The sequence below is a fragment of the Papilio machaon genome, chromosome 25 (genome assembly GCF_912999745.1).
Source record: "Papilio machaon chromosome 25, ilPapMach1.1, whole genome shotgun sequence".
Taxonomy (NCBI): domain Eukaryota; kingdom Metazoa; phylum Arthropoda; class Insecta; order Lepidoptera; family Papilionidae; genus Papilio; species Papilio machaon.
Genome location: NC_060010.1, coordinates 4,857,226 through 4,874,299, shown reverse-complemented (window position 1 = coordinate 4,874,299; position 17,074 = coordinate 4,857,226). Strand labels below are relative to the sequence as shown.

The 17,074-nt window shown below is 32.9% G+C and overlaps 1 protein-coding gene across 1 annotated transcript; it reads right to left on the bottom strand.

Annotated features, from left to right (window-relative positions):
* Positions 1–500: 500 nt before the first annotated feature.
* On the bottom strand, positions 501–16,820 carry LOC106721173 (structural maintenance of chromosomes protein 5). Its single transcript, XM_045684097.1, has 20 exons — positions 16,628–16,820; positions 16,397–16,538; positions 16,031–16,219; positions 15,148–15,368; positions 13,805–14,051; positions 12,646–12,853; positions 11,782–11,929; positions 10,453–10,594; positions 9,725–9,927; positions 9,054–9,217; positions 8,190–8,319; positions 7,044–7,179; positions 6,554–6,760; positions 5,848–5,931; positions 5,554–5,775; positions 4,252–4,361; positions 3,955–4,072; positions 2,846–3,003; positions 1,845–1,962; positions 501–1,253 (listed from the first exon to the last, which is right to left on the bottom strand). Exons 1-20 carry the CDS (start codon positions 16,696–16,698, stop codon positions 1,119–1,121), a joined length of 3,153 nt encoding a protein of 1,050 aa, XP_045540053.1. The 5' UTR covers positions 16,699–16,820; the 3' UTR covers positions 501–1,118.
* Positions 16,821–17,074: the final 254 nt, after the last annotated feature.

Genomic DNA, 17,074 nt, shown 5'->3' with positions numbered 1-17,074 from the left:
TATGGCATATATCTAAAGCATAGTCTGGAATAACACATAGGTTACTTAATTTTTTTTTAAATTCCGCTTGGACAGAGTGGCAGGCGACAGCTAGTAATTGAATATGTAACAAATAATATATGTAATGCAAATTGGATTCAAAAAGCTAATCCTAAGTCTTACACTAGAATTAACAAATATAATAAAAAATAATGATGGCAAGATCTTTAAAAAATTACGCATCGCTATTATTTATTTTTTTTACTTTTACAATATGTATTAATGATAAATAAAAGAACTGCTTATAAAAAATGTTTTATTTTAAACATAATTCAATAAGAAACACAAATATTTCTTTAAAAAACTTAAACTAAACTGTAAAAAAATGTACAAATACAAGAATATAAAGCTAACTTTACCGTCTAAGTATTTCTCACTGTCTTTGGATTTAACAAGTACTAAATGTAATGGTCGGTTTCCACTGACGATAGAACAAAAAAGACAGAAGAAATGTTTTTGTACAAGTTCTTTGGTAGTGAAAACTGACGGTTATTTAAGTGTTTTTCTTCTTTATCCATATTAAAATATTAATAATCAACTTTTTTGGCATATAATTGATTCCAATAATATACTATGTAGTAAATATTGGTCCACTGATATAACAAGAGATTCATTTTTCAAAAACTAGAAAAAGGGGGTAAGTTATGGAAAATTCTAGATATTATCGCGTGTTTTCTTCCAATATTCTATGTATATATCTATCACCAGGTTTGTAGAATTAAAGAATGAAGGAAGACAAAAAAAGATGGAAATAATTATGCCTTTGACTTATTCAATATCCATTCTGGTATCCTTTTACTCTATGTAATGATGACGTCACAATGACAGCTGTGACACTTATATTTGATGGTATTATTCAAAGAGTAAGAAAGGAACGACAATTAATACCAATGATCTCTATAAATAGATAGGTAATTGCTTAAAACTGTCAGCTTTTGCTACGTTCCGATTTAAACACACCTCATCTATGAGCGCTAATATGTCGAAAATCAAATAGGCACAAAATACCACGTGTAATAGCCAGTCCATTTATACAATACAGTGTAGTACAAATGTATGTAGATCTAATGTTACAATACTTACTGAGTCGACATATATTTCCTTGCGTTATCAATAAACTGTTGACACTTCCACTTGCTGTGATGCATCACACGAGGTCCGTTCATGATAGTGTGCACAGTTATCTTGGAATTATATTCTAGATTAGTCAGCAACTGGAATTAAATAATAATAATTAAGTACAATTTCAAATTTTAGAACCGTTTTAATGGGATATGAAAATCCGACTCGAAGGACCATTTACCACATAGTTTTAAAAGCGAATGATTTTTTTTTAAATACAGTAGAAAATGCACATACGAGAGACCTTTATAAGCGAGAAATTTCTATAAGTAGGAAAAAATATCACGGTCCCTTGAATTCTTGCTTATCCAGGTTCGAGTGTATTAAAATCCGACTTGAAGGACCGAAAGTTTAATACAACTCTAAAATTTTATTTCTCGTGGAAAGCTCTAGCTCTTAACACCACACAGGTATACTGATTGTTCCTTAAAATTAGATTAAGTACCTAAAATGTACACTAAAAGTTAATTTATATTTAGACAAAATCTGGAATTGTTCGAAAAATGCCTGGCAGTCGATTCAGAGAGACAAACGTATGTATTTTTTTCTCTATTGTACAATTCTAGCTTATGTCTAAACGAACCTTTTGGATCTCAAAGTACGACAAGAACTTTTGATATCAAAAAAAAATTTTCAGTTTTTTCTTACCGTACCAGATAATTTAGTGAGATGTGTTTACTAACTTTGGGGGTAAGTAGAAAGTACTGGGCGTTATCACACTCGGTGGTGACCTGCACCAGAAGCTGGAACATCTTGCGCTCGTTGATCGCGTCCATACCTTGGTTGATTTCATCCACGCATCTATTGTACACTTTTATTTTTTATGACCAGAAAAAAGAGAACAGGTAATATAACTTAATGTGTGGTCATTATTTTTTTATTCAACAATGATAAAATTATTAACAAATTATATCTATATATATAAAAGAAAGTCGTGTTAGTTACACTATTTATAACTCAAGAACGGCTGAATCGATTTGACTGAAAATTGGTGGGCAGGTAGCTTAGAACCAGGAAATGGACATAGGATAATTTTTACCCCGTTTTCTATTTTTTATTCCGCGCGGACGGAGTCGTGGGTGAGAGCTAGTTTTTAATAAATGTGTTAAAAAACATGGATACAATAAATTTTACTAATTATACTAATCGTATGCAAAAGGGATCATCAGATTTAGGATTTAGAGATCAACTGACTTAATACGAACATTTGTGATAACCACCATCGTATAATTAAAAAAAAAATTGTATTAAAATTCCTGTATTGGACATAAAGTTTATCAAAAATGTCATTACAAATTAAAGATGATACGAAGTTTAGCGTGGTTTGGAAATGTTATTGTTAACCAATAAAGAAAAAAGTAATAAGATTGAATGTGGATGGCTATAATGGTAGAGGAAAACCAAATGTATGGATGGATTGTGTGAAAGAGGATATGCGTAAGAAGGGGGTAAATTCAGATATGACGGCTGATAGAGATGTATGGAGAAGTACAATACTGTGCCAACCCTCCATAGGGATAAGGGTAGGTTAATAATGACGATGATGAAGAGGATACAAAGACTGTTGTGATTAAGATGACGTATGTAAAAAAAAAGACGATGGTCAGAATAATTCGTGTTAGATCCACTGATGTGTCAGATTAAGGTGTATATGCGACATATGGTGTCATGAGGTGTGGTATACCTGAAGGGTACAGTGGTACGTCTCTGCAGCGCCATGAGGTATATGGCGGTGGTGAGAGCGCGCTCCCCCCCAGACTGCGCATGTCTCGTCAGCTGCGCCAACTGCTCCGAGCTGCGGAACCTCACCAGTATACTTACACCGTACTTGTCGTAGTCCTCCTGCACACAGTACATTCAAATATCCATCATCAGCTGGAGTACCCACTGAGGGGTTTAGTAACTACCCTAAGTTAGGGGTAACTAGGACATAGTCAACCACGCTAGTGATAAGACTTGAGTGATTTTTTTTTCTCATGTCACTCGGAATATAAAACTCGAGTGACCAAAATTTTAAAACGAATAAAACAATATTAATAATACATATGTTGGCGCAGTCAATACCCATAACGAATATGGTAGGGCGGCCATCTTGACAAATCTGTCAGTTCGGTTTGAATCGTCATAAGGTGCGCACGCAACCACGTGCTCGGTGGACGTTACTATACTTAAATCTAATTCTATCTTAACAAATCTAAATTAGTTTAGTAATGACATGATTGTATCATCGATAGTTATAATTGTGATAATTATTACAACAGTTATTTTATTGGAATACCCGCAAGTCGACGCCCGCTCGGACATGTCAGATAACCCTCATGACAGTCGAAAGACTTCACATTAATGTAAAAGTTACTCTAAAAAAAATCTAAACAAAATATAAAAAAATAGGATTTTCCTTCAAACTAAACCTATCATACGTAATCAAGAAACTTCTTATATCAGTCAAATTAGTTCTAATCAAAAACATGATTTATTTTAACAAGAAATTTTCATGACGAGTCAATAAAAATCACTCGACTGGCATTCCAGTGAGAAAATTACCAATACTGAGTGACTGGAATGAAAAAAAATCACTAAAATCCCATTATTAAACCACGCTGGTCCAGTACGAGTTGACTTCAAACATCTTTGAATTTTCTTCTCAGATATATGCAGAATTACGATATTTTCAGTTTTTGTTCTGTACCATATCTCATACTGCGCACGCGCATGTCACTTTGAGTCTACATTTAATACTAAAACTAGACTTAATAACACAAATTAACGACTCTGATAGACATTTATACTCACATCAGCTCCAGCTTTATCCAGTTTGATTTCCCCCGCACAGCCGAGCTTCTCAAACATATCGCCGAATGTTTTATCTATATCTCGAAGTAACGCTTCTAACGGTGGCAACCATTTCGATCTAAATGCACAAAAAAAAGAAAACTACTGGTTATATTTTAATTTTGAAAAATATTAAACTAAATGACATGGATTACCTTTCGAATAAAGGAAGAATAAAAAAAATCGGACAACCAGGAACAGAGCTAGGAAGGAACAAAAATTTGACAAAAAAAAAATTTAACATTTAAAATAACTTACTTGATACGGTTCATTTTGATTTCTAGTTGTTTGCTGACATCTCCTGAACTCTCTACATCATTTTTCAACTTTGCTATCATCTGTTCACGTTCTTCGTACTCTTTTATTGCCTAGAAAAAGATGAGTCTATTTTAAAACTACACTAAGACATAAACTTTTCAACTATCAAAGGAGGCAGTCACATAGTATCAGATAAATTGTCATCTCTCTCTCTCTCTCACTCTCTTTCTCTGCCTTACTCTCCTCTACCTCCCACAAGTTAATCAATTTCTTTAATTTCACTATTAATTGATAAATAGTAATTGTTTATCATAAAACCTAAATATTATAATTCAGTAGTGTTGACTAAAGTCGTATAATTTCACCTACAATCGTGAACTATCATCTTCAGTGGTGTAAAGGTTCCTTTAGATATAATCCAGAATCGTACGTATACTGGGCAGTCGCTTCAGATCGAGCAAACGTATAAATACAGTTTTATCTGGATCTGAATTCTAAAAAAATCAGTACTAAACTTAATATTGACTACACTGTGTAATATTGGCTAAAGATGACTAGTATCAGCTATAATCGCGAACAACCGATTTCAGTGTTGTAATATTGGCTACAGTCATGAACTATCATCTTCAGTAGTGTATCTGCAATCGTGTAATATCGACAATAGTTGTGCAATTTCGGCTGTAGTTGTGTAATTTCGTCTATAGCTGTGTAATTTCGGCTGTAGTTGTGTAATTTCAGCCATAGTTGTGTAATTTTGGCTAGTTGTGTAATTTCGGCTATAGTTGTGTAATTTCGGCTATAGTTGTGTAATTTCGGCTACAGTTGTGTAATTTCGGCTATAGTTGTGTAAATTCAGCTATAGTTGTGTGATTTCGGCCGTAGTTGTGTAATTTCGGCTATAGTTGTGTGATTTCGGCTACAGTTGTGTAATTTCGGCTATAGTTGTGTGATTTCGGCTATAGTTGTGTGATTTCGGCCGTAGTTGTGTAATTTCGGCTATAGTTGTGTAATATTGGCTATAGTTGTGTAATTTCGGCTATAGTTGTGTAATATTGGCTATAGTTGTGTAATTTCGGCTATAGTTGTGTGATTTCGGCTATAGTTGTGTGATTTCGGCCGTAGTTGTGTAATTTCGGCTATAGTTGTGTAATATTGGCTATAGTTGTGTAATTTCGGCTATAGTTGTGTAATATTGGCTATAGTTGTGTAATTTCGGCTATAGTTGTGTGATTTCGGCTATATTTGTGTAATATTGGCTACAATCATGTAATCTGGTAAAGTGGTGTAGAGTAAGTGTCATACCCTCTCGTCTCCTTCATCCATACAATTGACTCTGGCCTGCAGCTCGAAGCAGTGTGTCATGAGTTCATTGATCTCACTAGGCAGTACTGCAAAGTCTTCAGTGTGAGGAAAGTCTGGGTCATTAGGTAGTTTGTTGTTACAAGACCTTTTTGCTTCGTTTAGCTTCTCTTTAGCTTTCGTTTTAACACGGATAAGTTGATTCTCTATATTTTCTAATGTTGCCTGTAATAAAAATTTTTTTTTACAAATTATTTGTTTAAAAAAATACAGTAAATTACTAATTAACTACCATACCTGTACATTTCTCATGTCGTTTTTCAATTCTCTCAGTTTACTCTCCTCGTGTACAATGGAATTTCTGTTGTAATCTAATTTAACCTGAAGATAAAAAAAAATTACCAAATTTTTTTTTTAATAAAACATGTTTAGTTTTTGAACAAACACAAAACAGATTTTTATCTACATATATATATAAATGAATTGCTGTTCGTTAGTCTCACTAAAACTCGAGAACGGCTGAACGGATTTATCTTATCTTAGTCTTGAAATGTTTGTGGAGGTCTAGGGAAGGTTTAAAAGGCGAGAAAAAATTCATACCGCTATTAAGTTTTTTTTTCCTGCACGCGGACGGAGTCGCGGGCGACAGCTAGTTATTATATATAATATATCAAAAAGTGACAAACGAAAAGCTATATAAATTTGCTGAAATATCAAATCGACCTCTACCCATAGACATTTTCATTAGAGTTAGACAAATTCAGATGTATTACCTATCTCTAATTGACAGAGGATCGGACGTACAGAAAGAGAATATTTCCCCTTCCTATGCGTCCCCTCTTTTGTCAAATCTACTTTCCCTTCCTATCATTTCTTAATAAGAAAAGAGTAGGAAGAGAAAGAGAACTAATTATGTCTCCGGCACCACACTTGAAGTCTTTTTTCTGTGTGTTCGTGGAATTTTACTGAAAGAGGCACATTTGTATAACAGATGTTGTTTTACCTTACAAATCTCCATACTAATGACTTTATCCTGTAACCTTCTCATAGTGCCGGTCAATTCTTGATGACATTGACACAATTTTATGACACACTCCCGCTGTTTCCTCTTACATCTACTTCTCTCTTGTTCTATATTCAACGTCGGTTCATTCTCTATATCTTCAACCTTCTTCGTTTGTAGACGGATTTGTGCGGAAAGTGTTCTAACCTGGAAATTTGACAATCCAAAAAATTTAAAAAAAAGTTTTTTTTTTAAATATTGTAGAAAATATTTTTTTTCTTTTCACTTGATATTATTTATTAAAGTAATTTAATATTTTTAATTATTATCATAAATTCCAAAGCCAGTAAAACTATTTAACGTATTTGTTAAACAAGAATGTAAATTTGATGAAATTTATGTCAAAAAAAAATCAAAAAAAGGTTCAAAAAAAAAAAAAAAGTTACTTAACTTGACAATTTAGGCAATAAAAAAATCTATAAATGCATACCTTTTCTACGTTTTCATGAATACTTCTCCTCGCTGCATTCAATTTATTCAACTCGGCCTCGAGAGACATCAGTTTGTTGTCAATCTCCTGCATCCTAATATGATGCTGCTGAGATGTCTCTTGATGTTTGGCTAATCTAGAAATTTTATATACATCACTAGTAGTCATCCGCGACTTCGTCCGTGCGAAATATAAAAAAAGACTTAATAAGTAGTCTATGTGTTCTTCCAGACTATGTTCTACATCTGTGACAATTTTCATTAAGATCTGTTGAGTAGTTCTGGAGATAACTTGTAACCTTGTCCGGAGGCCTAATCTTAGTCCTCTTTCCCTTCCCATCCTTTTCTTATAAGGAAAGGATGGTAAAAGGATGTGGATTTGATGGAGGAGGAGATGCACAGAAAGTTACATATTATCTTTTTCTGCGTCTCCTCCTTCGTCGATTGAGAGAAGGTAACGCATCTGCAATTGCGAATGTCTATGGGAAGCGGTCGCTTCGCCATTTCGGCGAATTCATGTGACCGCTTGCTCATTTGCCACTTTATAATATAAAAATAAAAACACCCATTCAACTAAACATTCGCATTTATAATATTAGTAAGTGTAAAAAGATAAAGCATTGCTAGTTGGTATTCTTAATTCAATTCCAAAGAAAAAAATATTAAAGAAGTATTCATTTAAATAAATCAGGTAGTTCAAATAACTGTTAACTTATATACTAAATAATTGATAAACTCACTAGTTAGTATACTCACAAGTTAGTACACCTACTACTTACTTTATCAACTGTTAGACACACTAACTAGCCAATATACTCCCAAATTAGTACACTAACTAGCCGGTATACTTCTAAAATAATACACTAACTAGTTGTTACGAAAACTGGGTAGTACACTAACTAGACTGTATATTCACTAGTTAGTACACCGACAGATCTAAAGTTACTATACTAACTGGTATGTGTACTAACTGGTTTGTATACTAACTGGTATGTGTACTAACTTGTATGTATACTAACTGGTGTTTATACTAACTTGTATGTATACTAACTGGTATATATACTAACTGGAATGTATACTAACTGGAATGTATACTAACTGGAATGTATACTAACTGGAATGTATACTTACTGATTTGTATACTTACTGGTTATTAAGGCTATGTATTTGGTCGACATCAACGGTGTTAGCCAAAAGTCTCGCCGGACGTATCTCTATAATAGAACTGCTTTTGACACCGCTGTAAGCTGACACTCGTACACTGAATCTGTGGTTTTCTGAAAAAAAAAAAAGTAATTTATGACTTATATTAATTAAATTTAATTTCAAATTCAGTACTCTACGAAATCCTAAAATATTACTAAGAAAATATTGGTAAAATAATTCATAATTTTTTTACCCAATATGTATATTTTTGATGTAAATAAACTAAAAAAACTGTTAAACTGTACAGTTTGTATTAAACAAAAAGTAATGATTTTCTACATTTTTTTTCTACTATCTGAAAATTTTACAACAAATTCACATTGGACTACTTACTAAGTTTTTTTTAATGACCAAGTGTTCTTAGTTAGAACATTGAGTAAAAAACCTCTATAAGCGAGAGTTGTGCCGGTAGAACTCCATACATGAGCGAGAAACATGATTTAGAGAGAAACCTCTTATCATCATCAGCTAATTATACGTCACTGAGGGGCTCGGACCCTACTCCAAGTTAAGTGTGACTAGGTCATAGTCAACCATAGCCCAGTGCGAGTTGACTTAACACATATCTTTGAATTACTTCTCAGATATGTGCAGCATCACGATGTTTTCCTTCACAGTAAGAACGTCAGATAAATGTACATATATAAACCGAAAAACACATTGGTACATGACGGGATTCGAACCCAGGACCAGCAGATTGCAAGTCAAGTGCTTAACCTCTGAGCCACCAACGCTCTCAGAGAAACCTCTACAAGCGAGAAAAATATCGCAATCCCTTGAATTAAATTAAAAAAAAGTCACTCACCAGTAAAGAAATGTGTAATATTAGAGGGTACTTTAGCGCTATTTTTGTATGTATGATCATTGCCTATAGGTATCCTGTGTATTCCATACTGTCTGCACAAATAGTTGATGATAGGCTCCGGACCGTTTATAGTGTCTATTATATATGTGTAAAAACCTAGGTAGCTGGAAATATAACATTTATTTTTTATGTATGTATGTGTAACTAGTTGTCGCCTGCGATTTCGTCCGCGCGGTATTAAAAAAAACACGATGAGTTTTGAGATTATTTTCTACATTTGTGCCAAATTTCATTAAGTTGAGCCGTTTTGGAGATATATTCAAACAAACATCCATCCAACTAAACATTTGGATTTATAATATTATAAATGCGAATGTTTAGATGGATGGATAGATGGATGTTTGTTTGAAGCTATCTCCAAAACGGCTCAACGGATCTTGATGAAATTTTCCATACATATAAAGCACTGCAAGAACACATATAGGCTACTTATTAAGTTTTTTTTTATTTCCGCACGGACAAAGTCACGGGTGACAGCTAGATATTACAATAAAGATGCGTCACTGAAATCTAACCGTAAATTCTGATTCTATGTACTTTTGTGTACATGTATGAATGTGTATATGTATGAGTGTGTGCACATAAATGTATTTACAAATAATAAATCTCACCTAAGCTGAGTGATATCAGGTCTATGTGTTGTCGCAGGATTCGAACTGCAAATAGCATTGACTAACTTCAGACCGCGTTCTCGTCTCACTTTCTGTAGGAATAGGTTCATATCTGCGCTGCTCTCGAAAGTGAAAGCTGCGAGATCTCGCGCCGGCACTGTCGCTTCTAAGTAACGAGCGAACTTTGCATCCGTGAAATTTATCTGGTAGATAATTAATTTGTAAGCTATTTGTGTAAATTAAATAATATATACTAAAATAGTGATAAATAAAAAAAATTAAAAGGTTTTGCAATAGAAAGAATAAACATCATATATATAAGCATAAAAAAATAACCAATTTCTAACTCGGATACATAATTGTATGGACGTTTACACTTTGTATGAAAAATCGATGCTAAATTTCTTTTATAGTGTACGAGTAATGTTTCTAAGTGCTAGAGTAAAATTAAATGACTTAAAAGATTTTAAAAATACTAGCAAAAGCTGTTTTTAGGAGTGCTTTTGAATTAATACCTTATCAAAATTTGTAAAATAAAAAAAAAAAAATCTAATATATATGATATTAGATTTTTTAGATTTTAGATTTGAAATTAACGTGTCAATGTTCTTAGTAAAGTGTACCAAAAAAATTTAAGCATTGTTAAATAATATAGGACTCTGCTATTAGAAGCTTTTAAAAATATACAAGGGGACCAGTAAATATAAAAAATATAGATAGATACTTACTTCTAACATCATAGGTTCATATACAGGTCTTGAGAACATATGTTTATTATCTCTGAGCCACATCACCGCCTTGTAGCAATCCTCACTGTAAGCTCTTAGAACTTCTAGTCGCTTAGCATCTACATTTTCTAAGTTATTTATTCTGAAAAAAAATATAATTAGGTTAAGAAACTAAGATAAATCGAATATAGTCTTTTTTTCTCGCTTATAGAGGTTTCTCTCTAAACTAAAGTTCTCGCTTGTAGAGGTTTCTCTCTAAACTGAAGTTCTCGCTTGTAGAGGTTTCTCTCTAAACGGAAGATCTCGCTTGTAGAGGTTTCTCTCTAAACTGAAGTTCTCGCTTGTAGAGGTTTCTCTCTAAACGGAAGATCTCGCTTGTAGAGGTTTCTCTCTAAACTGAAGTTCTCGCTTGTAGAGGTTTCTCTCTAAACTGAAGTTCTCGCTTGTAGAGGTTTCTCTCTAAACGGAAGATCTCGCTTGTAGAGGTTTCTCTCTAAACTGAAGTTCTCGCTTGTAGAGGTTTCTCTCTAAACGGAAGATCTCGCTTGTAGAGGTTTCTCTCTAAACTGAAGTTCTCGCTTGTAGAGGTTTCTCTCTAAACTGAAGTTCTCGCTTGTAGAGGTTTCTCTCTAAACGGAAGATCTCGCTTGTAGAGGTTTCTCTCTAAACTGAAGTTCTCGCTTGTAGAGGTTTCTCTCTAAACGGAAGATCTCGCTTGTAGAGGTTTCTCTCTAAACTGAAGTTCTCGCTTGTAGAGGTTTCTCTCTAAACGGAAGATCTCGCTTGTAGAGGTTTCTCTCTAAACTGAAGTTCTCGCTTGTAGAGGTTTCTCTCTGAACTAAAGTTCTCGCTTATAAACTTCCAGGAAATCCGGAAATCTAAACACGTGTTACTTTTTATAAATATACTAGTTGTATACGCGACTCCGTCCGCGCGGAAATAAAAAAAAACTTAATAAGTTAGCCTATTTGTTCTTCCAGACTATGTTCTACATCTGTGGCAAATTTCATCAAGATACGTTGAGCCGTTCTGGAGATACATTCAAACAAACATCCATCCATCCAAACATCAACATTGGTTTATGATAATTTGTCAAGAAAGTTTGAATAATTTAATGGACTGATATTAATAAAAAGGTCATTGTTTTGAAATTATAGCTTTTGATTTATTCCCACTTGAACATACTGAAGTTCCTAAGTATCAGATCCAAAATGGCAAAAATCAAATAGGCACAAAAACAACGGTTTATAGCCTGTCCATATATTAAGGTCGCTATGTCTGAAGTGACATCAGATATTCACATTTAAAGAAAGAATTAAAAAAACTTACTTGTTCTGGAACAATCTAATCTGTGGTTTGATATTATTCTCAAGGTCATATTGTAATTCCAGCTTGTGTTTCTTGAATCTCTCTATTGTCGCATTGTTTATGGAAATCGGCTTTTGTAACTCTGCTAGTTCCATTTTTATTTGTGTCTCTGGAAATATTGGTTATAATTTATTTATTTTAGGATTAAATTTGATCTTCAAAAATATTGTATGGTATCATCATCATCATCAGCTCACTATACGTCCCCACTGAGTGGCTCGGAGCCTACCCCAAGTTAGGGGTGACTAGGACATAGTCAACCACAGTCAAGTGCGGGTTGACTTCACACATATCATTGAATTTCTTCTCAGATATGTGCAGCATCACGATGTTTTCCTTCACCGTAAGTAAGTCGGATAAATGTACTGTGTAAATCGAAAATCGAAAAACACATTGGTACATGGCGGGATTTGAACCCAGGACCTGCAGATTGCAAGTCAAGTACTTAACACCTGGGCCACCGACGCTCTGTGGCTCATTGTATGGTATAATTTTTTTTAAATGTTCGATAAATAAGTAAGATTCCTAAAAATTTACCATATTTTTAATCTTACAAATAGTACAAATGCGAATGTTTGTATGGATGGAGGGATGAATGTTTGTTTAAAGGTATATCTGGAACGGCTCAACAGATCTTGATGAAATTTGGCACAAATGTAGAACTGTGCAAGTGTTTTATTTAATTATATGCAGACGGAGTCGCAGGCAACAGCCATCTGGTTGATATTAATATAAACAACAATATTTATATAATTTTTAAAGTATTTTGTGCATTTTGATCTTATAACAGCGAGTATAAGAGAAATATTTAATTAAAATTATTACCATCACCGATCTTTTCAATTAACATTTTCTTATCATTCCTCAACTTTTCCAATTTAGCATTAGCTTCAAGTAATTCTCTCTCTTTATTCTGATGTCGTTCTAATTTTTCTTGCAGAGCGGCTTCCAGATCTTTCAAAGTATATTCTTGTTGTCGGGCAGAACTGATAGCTTCCTTTATACTGTCTTTTAGTGAATTAATTTCACGGTTCTGTAAATAAAAAGATGAAAAGATATGTATACAAGTTTAATACTTCTTTATATAATTCTTTCTACATTTCTACATATACATTTATAGATTTTTTATTAAATATAATGTCTACACAAGGTAAATACAGTTTTGTTGAAATCCATACATTTGTGGCCATATTTAGTGAAAACAATTAGATAAAATTTAATTGTAATTAATTAGCTGTCGCCTGCGACTCCGTCCTTGCGGAAAAAAACGTAATAAGTAGCCTATATGTTCTTCCAAACTATGTTCTACATCTGTGTCAAATTTCAAAAAGATCCGTTAAGCAGTTCGGAGATACCTTCAAACAAACATCCATCTAAACATTCACATTAATAAGATTAGTAAGATAAATAACTACTATTATGATCACTACCTAACGATGAGAGCTTAAAATTTTGTTATATTTATAATGTTTAATTACTAATTTCTATTGGTAGTGTATTTTAAAAGTAATTTACATAAAAAATAAACAAAACGAGAAACATTCACATCTATATATATATATATAAAAGAAAGTCGTGTTAGTTACACTATTTATAACTCAAGAACGGCTGAATCGATTTGACTGAAAATTGGTGGGCAGGTAGGTTAGAACCAGGAAACGGACATAGGATAATTTTTACCCCGTTTTCTATTTTTTACTCCGCGCGGACGAAGTCGCGGGTACAAGCTAGTTTATAATATTAGTAAGATTTAGTTTTAAGATATTCCTCCCAAGTAGGGTTAACAACAGGCAGGCGGCCGGCTTTAAAAAATTAAGCCAAAATGTTAAGGTTTATAAAACCTTGTGCACCGAACCCACATGAATGGGATAAGGTCAAGAAGATGATAAACTACTGGTATTATATTTTGTGTAATAAACTTTCGTGTTTAATGTAAAATGTGCAGTGTTGTATGATTAAAAATATTTACTTAAAAAAAACTTACAGCTGATAATTTTTCCTGTTCCAATTTACTAATTCCCACTTTAGCTTTATCGATGACTTTTTCTAAAGGTTCCATTTTACTTTTGTGTGTGTTAACAAGTTTCACAGCTTCTTTCTTATCTCTCTCGCATTCAATAACTTGTTCTCTAAGTGTTTGATACTCCAACCAGAGTTTTTTCTTCTCACATATCTCTATTTGCTTCTCTATTTCTTTTCTTTGATGCATTCCATCAATTATTGTTTTTAATCTGAAAATAATTACTATATCAAAATTTTACGCATAGAAAATACTTAAAGTATGTGATCTTACTAATATTATAAACTAGCTTTTACCCGCGACTCCGTTCGCACGGAATACAAAATAGAAAACGGGGTAAAAATTATCCTATGTCCTTTTCCTGGTTCTAAGCTACCTGCCCACCAATTTTCAGTCAAATCGATTCAGCCGTTCTTGAGTTATAAATAGTGTAACTAACACGACTTTCTTTTATATATATAGATATAGATGTAGAAATTTAGATGTATGGATGGATGTTTGTTATTAGGTATCTTGAGATTTCAATGGATTCATTTGTACATTATATCTAATTACTAATTACGCGCAGAATTAAAGCATATATTAATAAGTACACAATACATTATTCAAATAAAACAATATACAATCTTACTAATATAATAAATGCGAATGTTTGTATGGATGGATGTATGTTTGTTTGAAGGTATCTCTGGAACGGCTTAATGAATCTCGATGAAAGTTGTCATAGATGTAGAACATACTCAGAAAGAACACATAGGCTACTTATTATGTATTTTTTTTATTCCGCGTGGACAGAGTCGCGGGCGACAGCTAGTAAAATAATATACTTCAAATAAACTAAAATTCTAAAACCTTTAAAAAATGACAAAAAAATCAGTTTTAAAATGTATTTTAACATGTAAATTATTGGGAATAGGCACAACTAATATAGATTGATATCTCTAAAGGTGCTTTAAATGCTACTGACTTCCGCAAACTAACCAACAATTGATCATTTATCAATTTACCATTGAAGAGACATAAAATTATATTCGGTGGACAACAGCATAAGTACACTCCTACCAAGTAGGATTGCCATCAGTGAGGCACCAACCAGATAAAGGTTTATAAAACTTTGTGCTGACCCACGTGAGTAAGAAAAGGCCTGAGACAATGATGAGATGATGATGAGCCTATACATCCAGACACTATGTTCAACATCCATAGCAAATTTCATAGAAATTCATTTTCTGAATACCTAATAAACATTCATCCATCCATGCATCCAAACATTTGAATTGATAATATGATAGAAAGATTTAACAAACCTCTCATTGAGACGTATCTGCTCTTGCAATAGTTGAGCGTTATTCTGTACTTTAGTAGACAATCCTCTATGTTTATTCCTGCACTCTATTAATTCATCCAACTGAGATACACTCTCTTGTCCGCCCACCGCAGATAATGTACTACGAAGTAACTCCTGTGGATTCATCTTAGAGAAATCCTGTACCCGGTCTTGTGGTAGTAACTGACAGAGATTGTCAACCTGGAAGGTTAAATATTAAGAATATTGTTTTAGATAAAAGTGTGTCATCAACTTGCCCTTATTCCTATGCAGGGTCAGCACAGTATGTACTCCTCCATACATCTCTATCAAATATCTCTATACATAATATCTTTAGATAAGTGTTGAAAAAGAATTATTACTCAGTATTAGCATACTGAACAATAAAGTAATGAGATGGCTACAAAGGTAGAGGAAGACCAAAGATAGTATGGATGGATTGTATAAAACGGACTTGCATAACAAGGGAGTGAATTCAGATACGGATGATGGTTGATAAAATTGTATGGAGAAGTAGTACATACTGTGCCGACACTATATAGGGATGTGGGCATGATGATGGGCATACTAAATATTATATTGAAAAAAGATTTTATTCTTCAAAAACTACTCAAAAAGAACAGAAGAAACATTAAAAGTAGTGAAATACCATAATTAAATTACATTTTATGCCATTTTAACTGAAAATCTTTTATTGTTTTTTTTATTGTCTGTCTAACTAATCAATTTAGGTAGGTCTTTAAAAACATAGATGAAAATTTAAAGAATCAAAACAATATTTCTTATTAATTTATGTAATAAGGTGTTAGTTTAACCATAGTATAAGTAATAGTAAGAAGATGGAGGTACATTTTTTAAATTACCTGTATATTTAAAGATGCTATTAATTCCAGTACTTGTTTCTCTCTAACAGTTTTATGATCTATCGCCCATGTAGAGACATCTCTGAGATTAAAATTTCTTGTTATTATAACATTTCTTTCACCGGAATTCCTATAGAGTTCTATTTCTATTGTAGATTCCTCACATCCACTTCTTACATACTCTGATATCTGAGATATAAAACGTAATATTAGGAGCACTGTGACAAAAAACACGATCTTTTGCCGTAAGCTTTACTCTTGCTCGATGTTTCAAATCAAATGACGGGTATAAATCATTGGTAACTAAGTTCTAATCATAATCATTTGTAGGATAATTTAATGTAGGGTTTTAACTTAGCTACAAACCTTTTTGGCTCGTCCAATAACACTAGTTTTGCCACAAAGACCCAAAATGATTGCGCAAACAAAAGTCGATTTTCCTGTACCATTAGGCCCGATTATCAAATTTAATGATTGACTTGGATATAGCACGACTTGTTTGTATGTCCTGAAATAATTAAACGCATACTTTTATAATAATAAGTTCAAGAAACAAGGAAAGTTAGTTTTCGCGCGCCAAAATTTCATTGAACTTACACAAAATTCTCAAGGGCTATCCTGTAAATACAACCGGCTTTTATACCTTCGTTATTAAAAACTTTAGACATTATTAAATATTTATAATTTGTATACTACGTCACTTATAAAATACTCATTAATTTGTATCTTTTAGCTGGTAAATAGTGAATAAACATTATTTACGCAGTTTTACTTTTAAAATAAACTTGACTTGTTGCCAGTCGACTCTTGTCACCTGTCATATTCAATTTGACATTGCTTCTAAACTCAAGATTTTCTGTTTAACACTTATAGGTCAAACATACAGAGAAGCAATTGAATTTTTTTAAAGTTAAAATAATGGAAAAAATTGCATTTTGCAAATAAGTCTATCATTCTTTTTTATTGATATTCAAATATGAGACTTTTTAAATTAAAAAGCTACCTTCCTCAGCAGATTTTTTTAAATGGTAACCACAAGAATCA

Excerpts from the sequence above, each read along its gene's own strand:
- LOC106721173 (XM_045684097.1), bottom strand. The coding sequence starts at position 16,698 with ATGTCTAAAGTTTTTAATAACGAAGGTATAAAAGCCGGTTGTATTTAC. Across the intron at positions 9,218-9,724 it reads CCTGATATCACTCAGCTTAG|CTACCTAGGTTTTTACACAT; the intron begins GTGAGATTTATT and ends TTATATTTCCAG. Across the intron at positions 4,362-5,553 it reads TGGATGAAGGAGACGAGAGG|GCAATAAAAGAGTACGAAGA; the intron begins GTATGACACTTA and ends ATCTTTTTCTAG.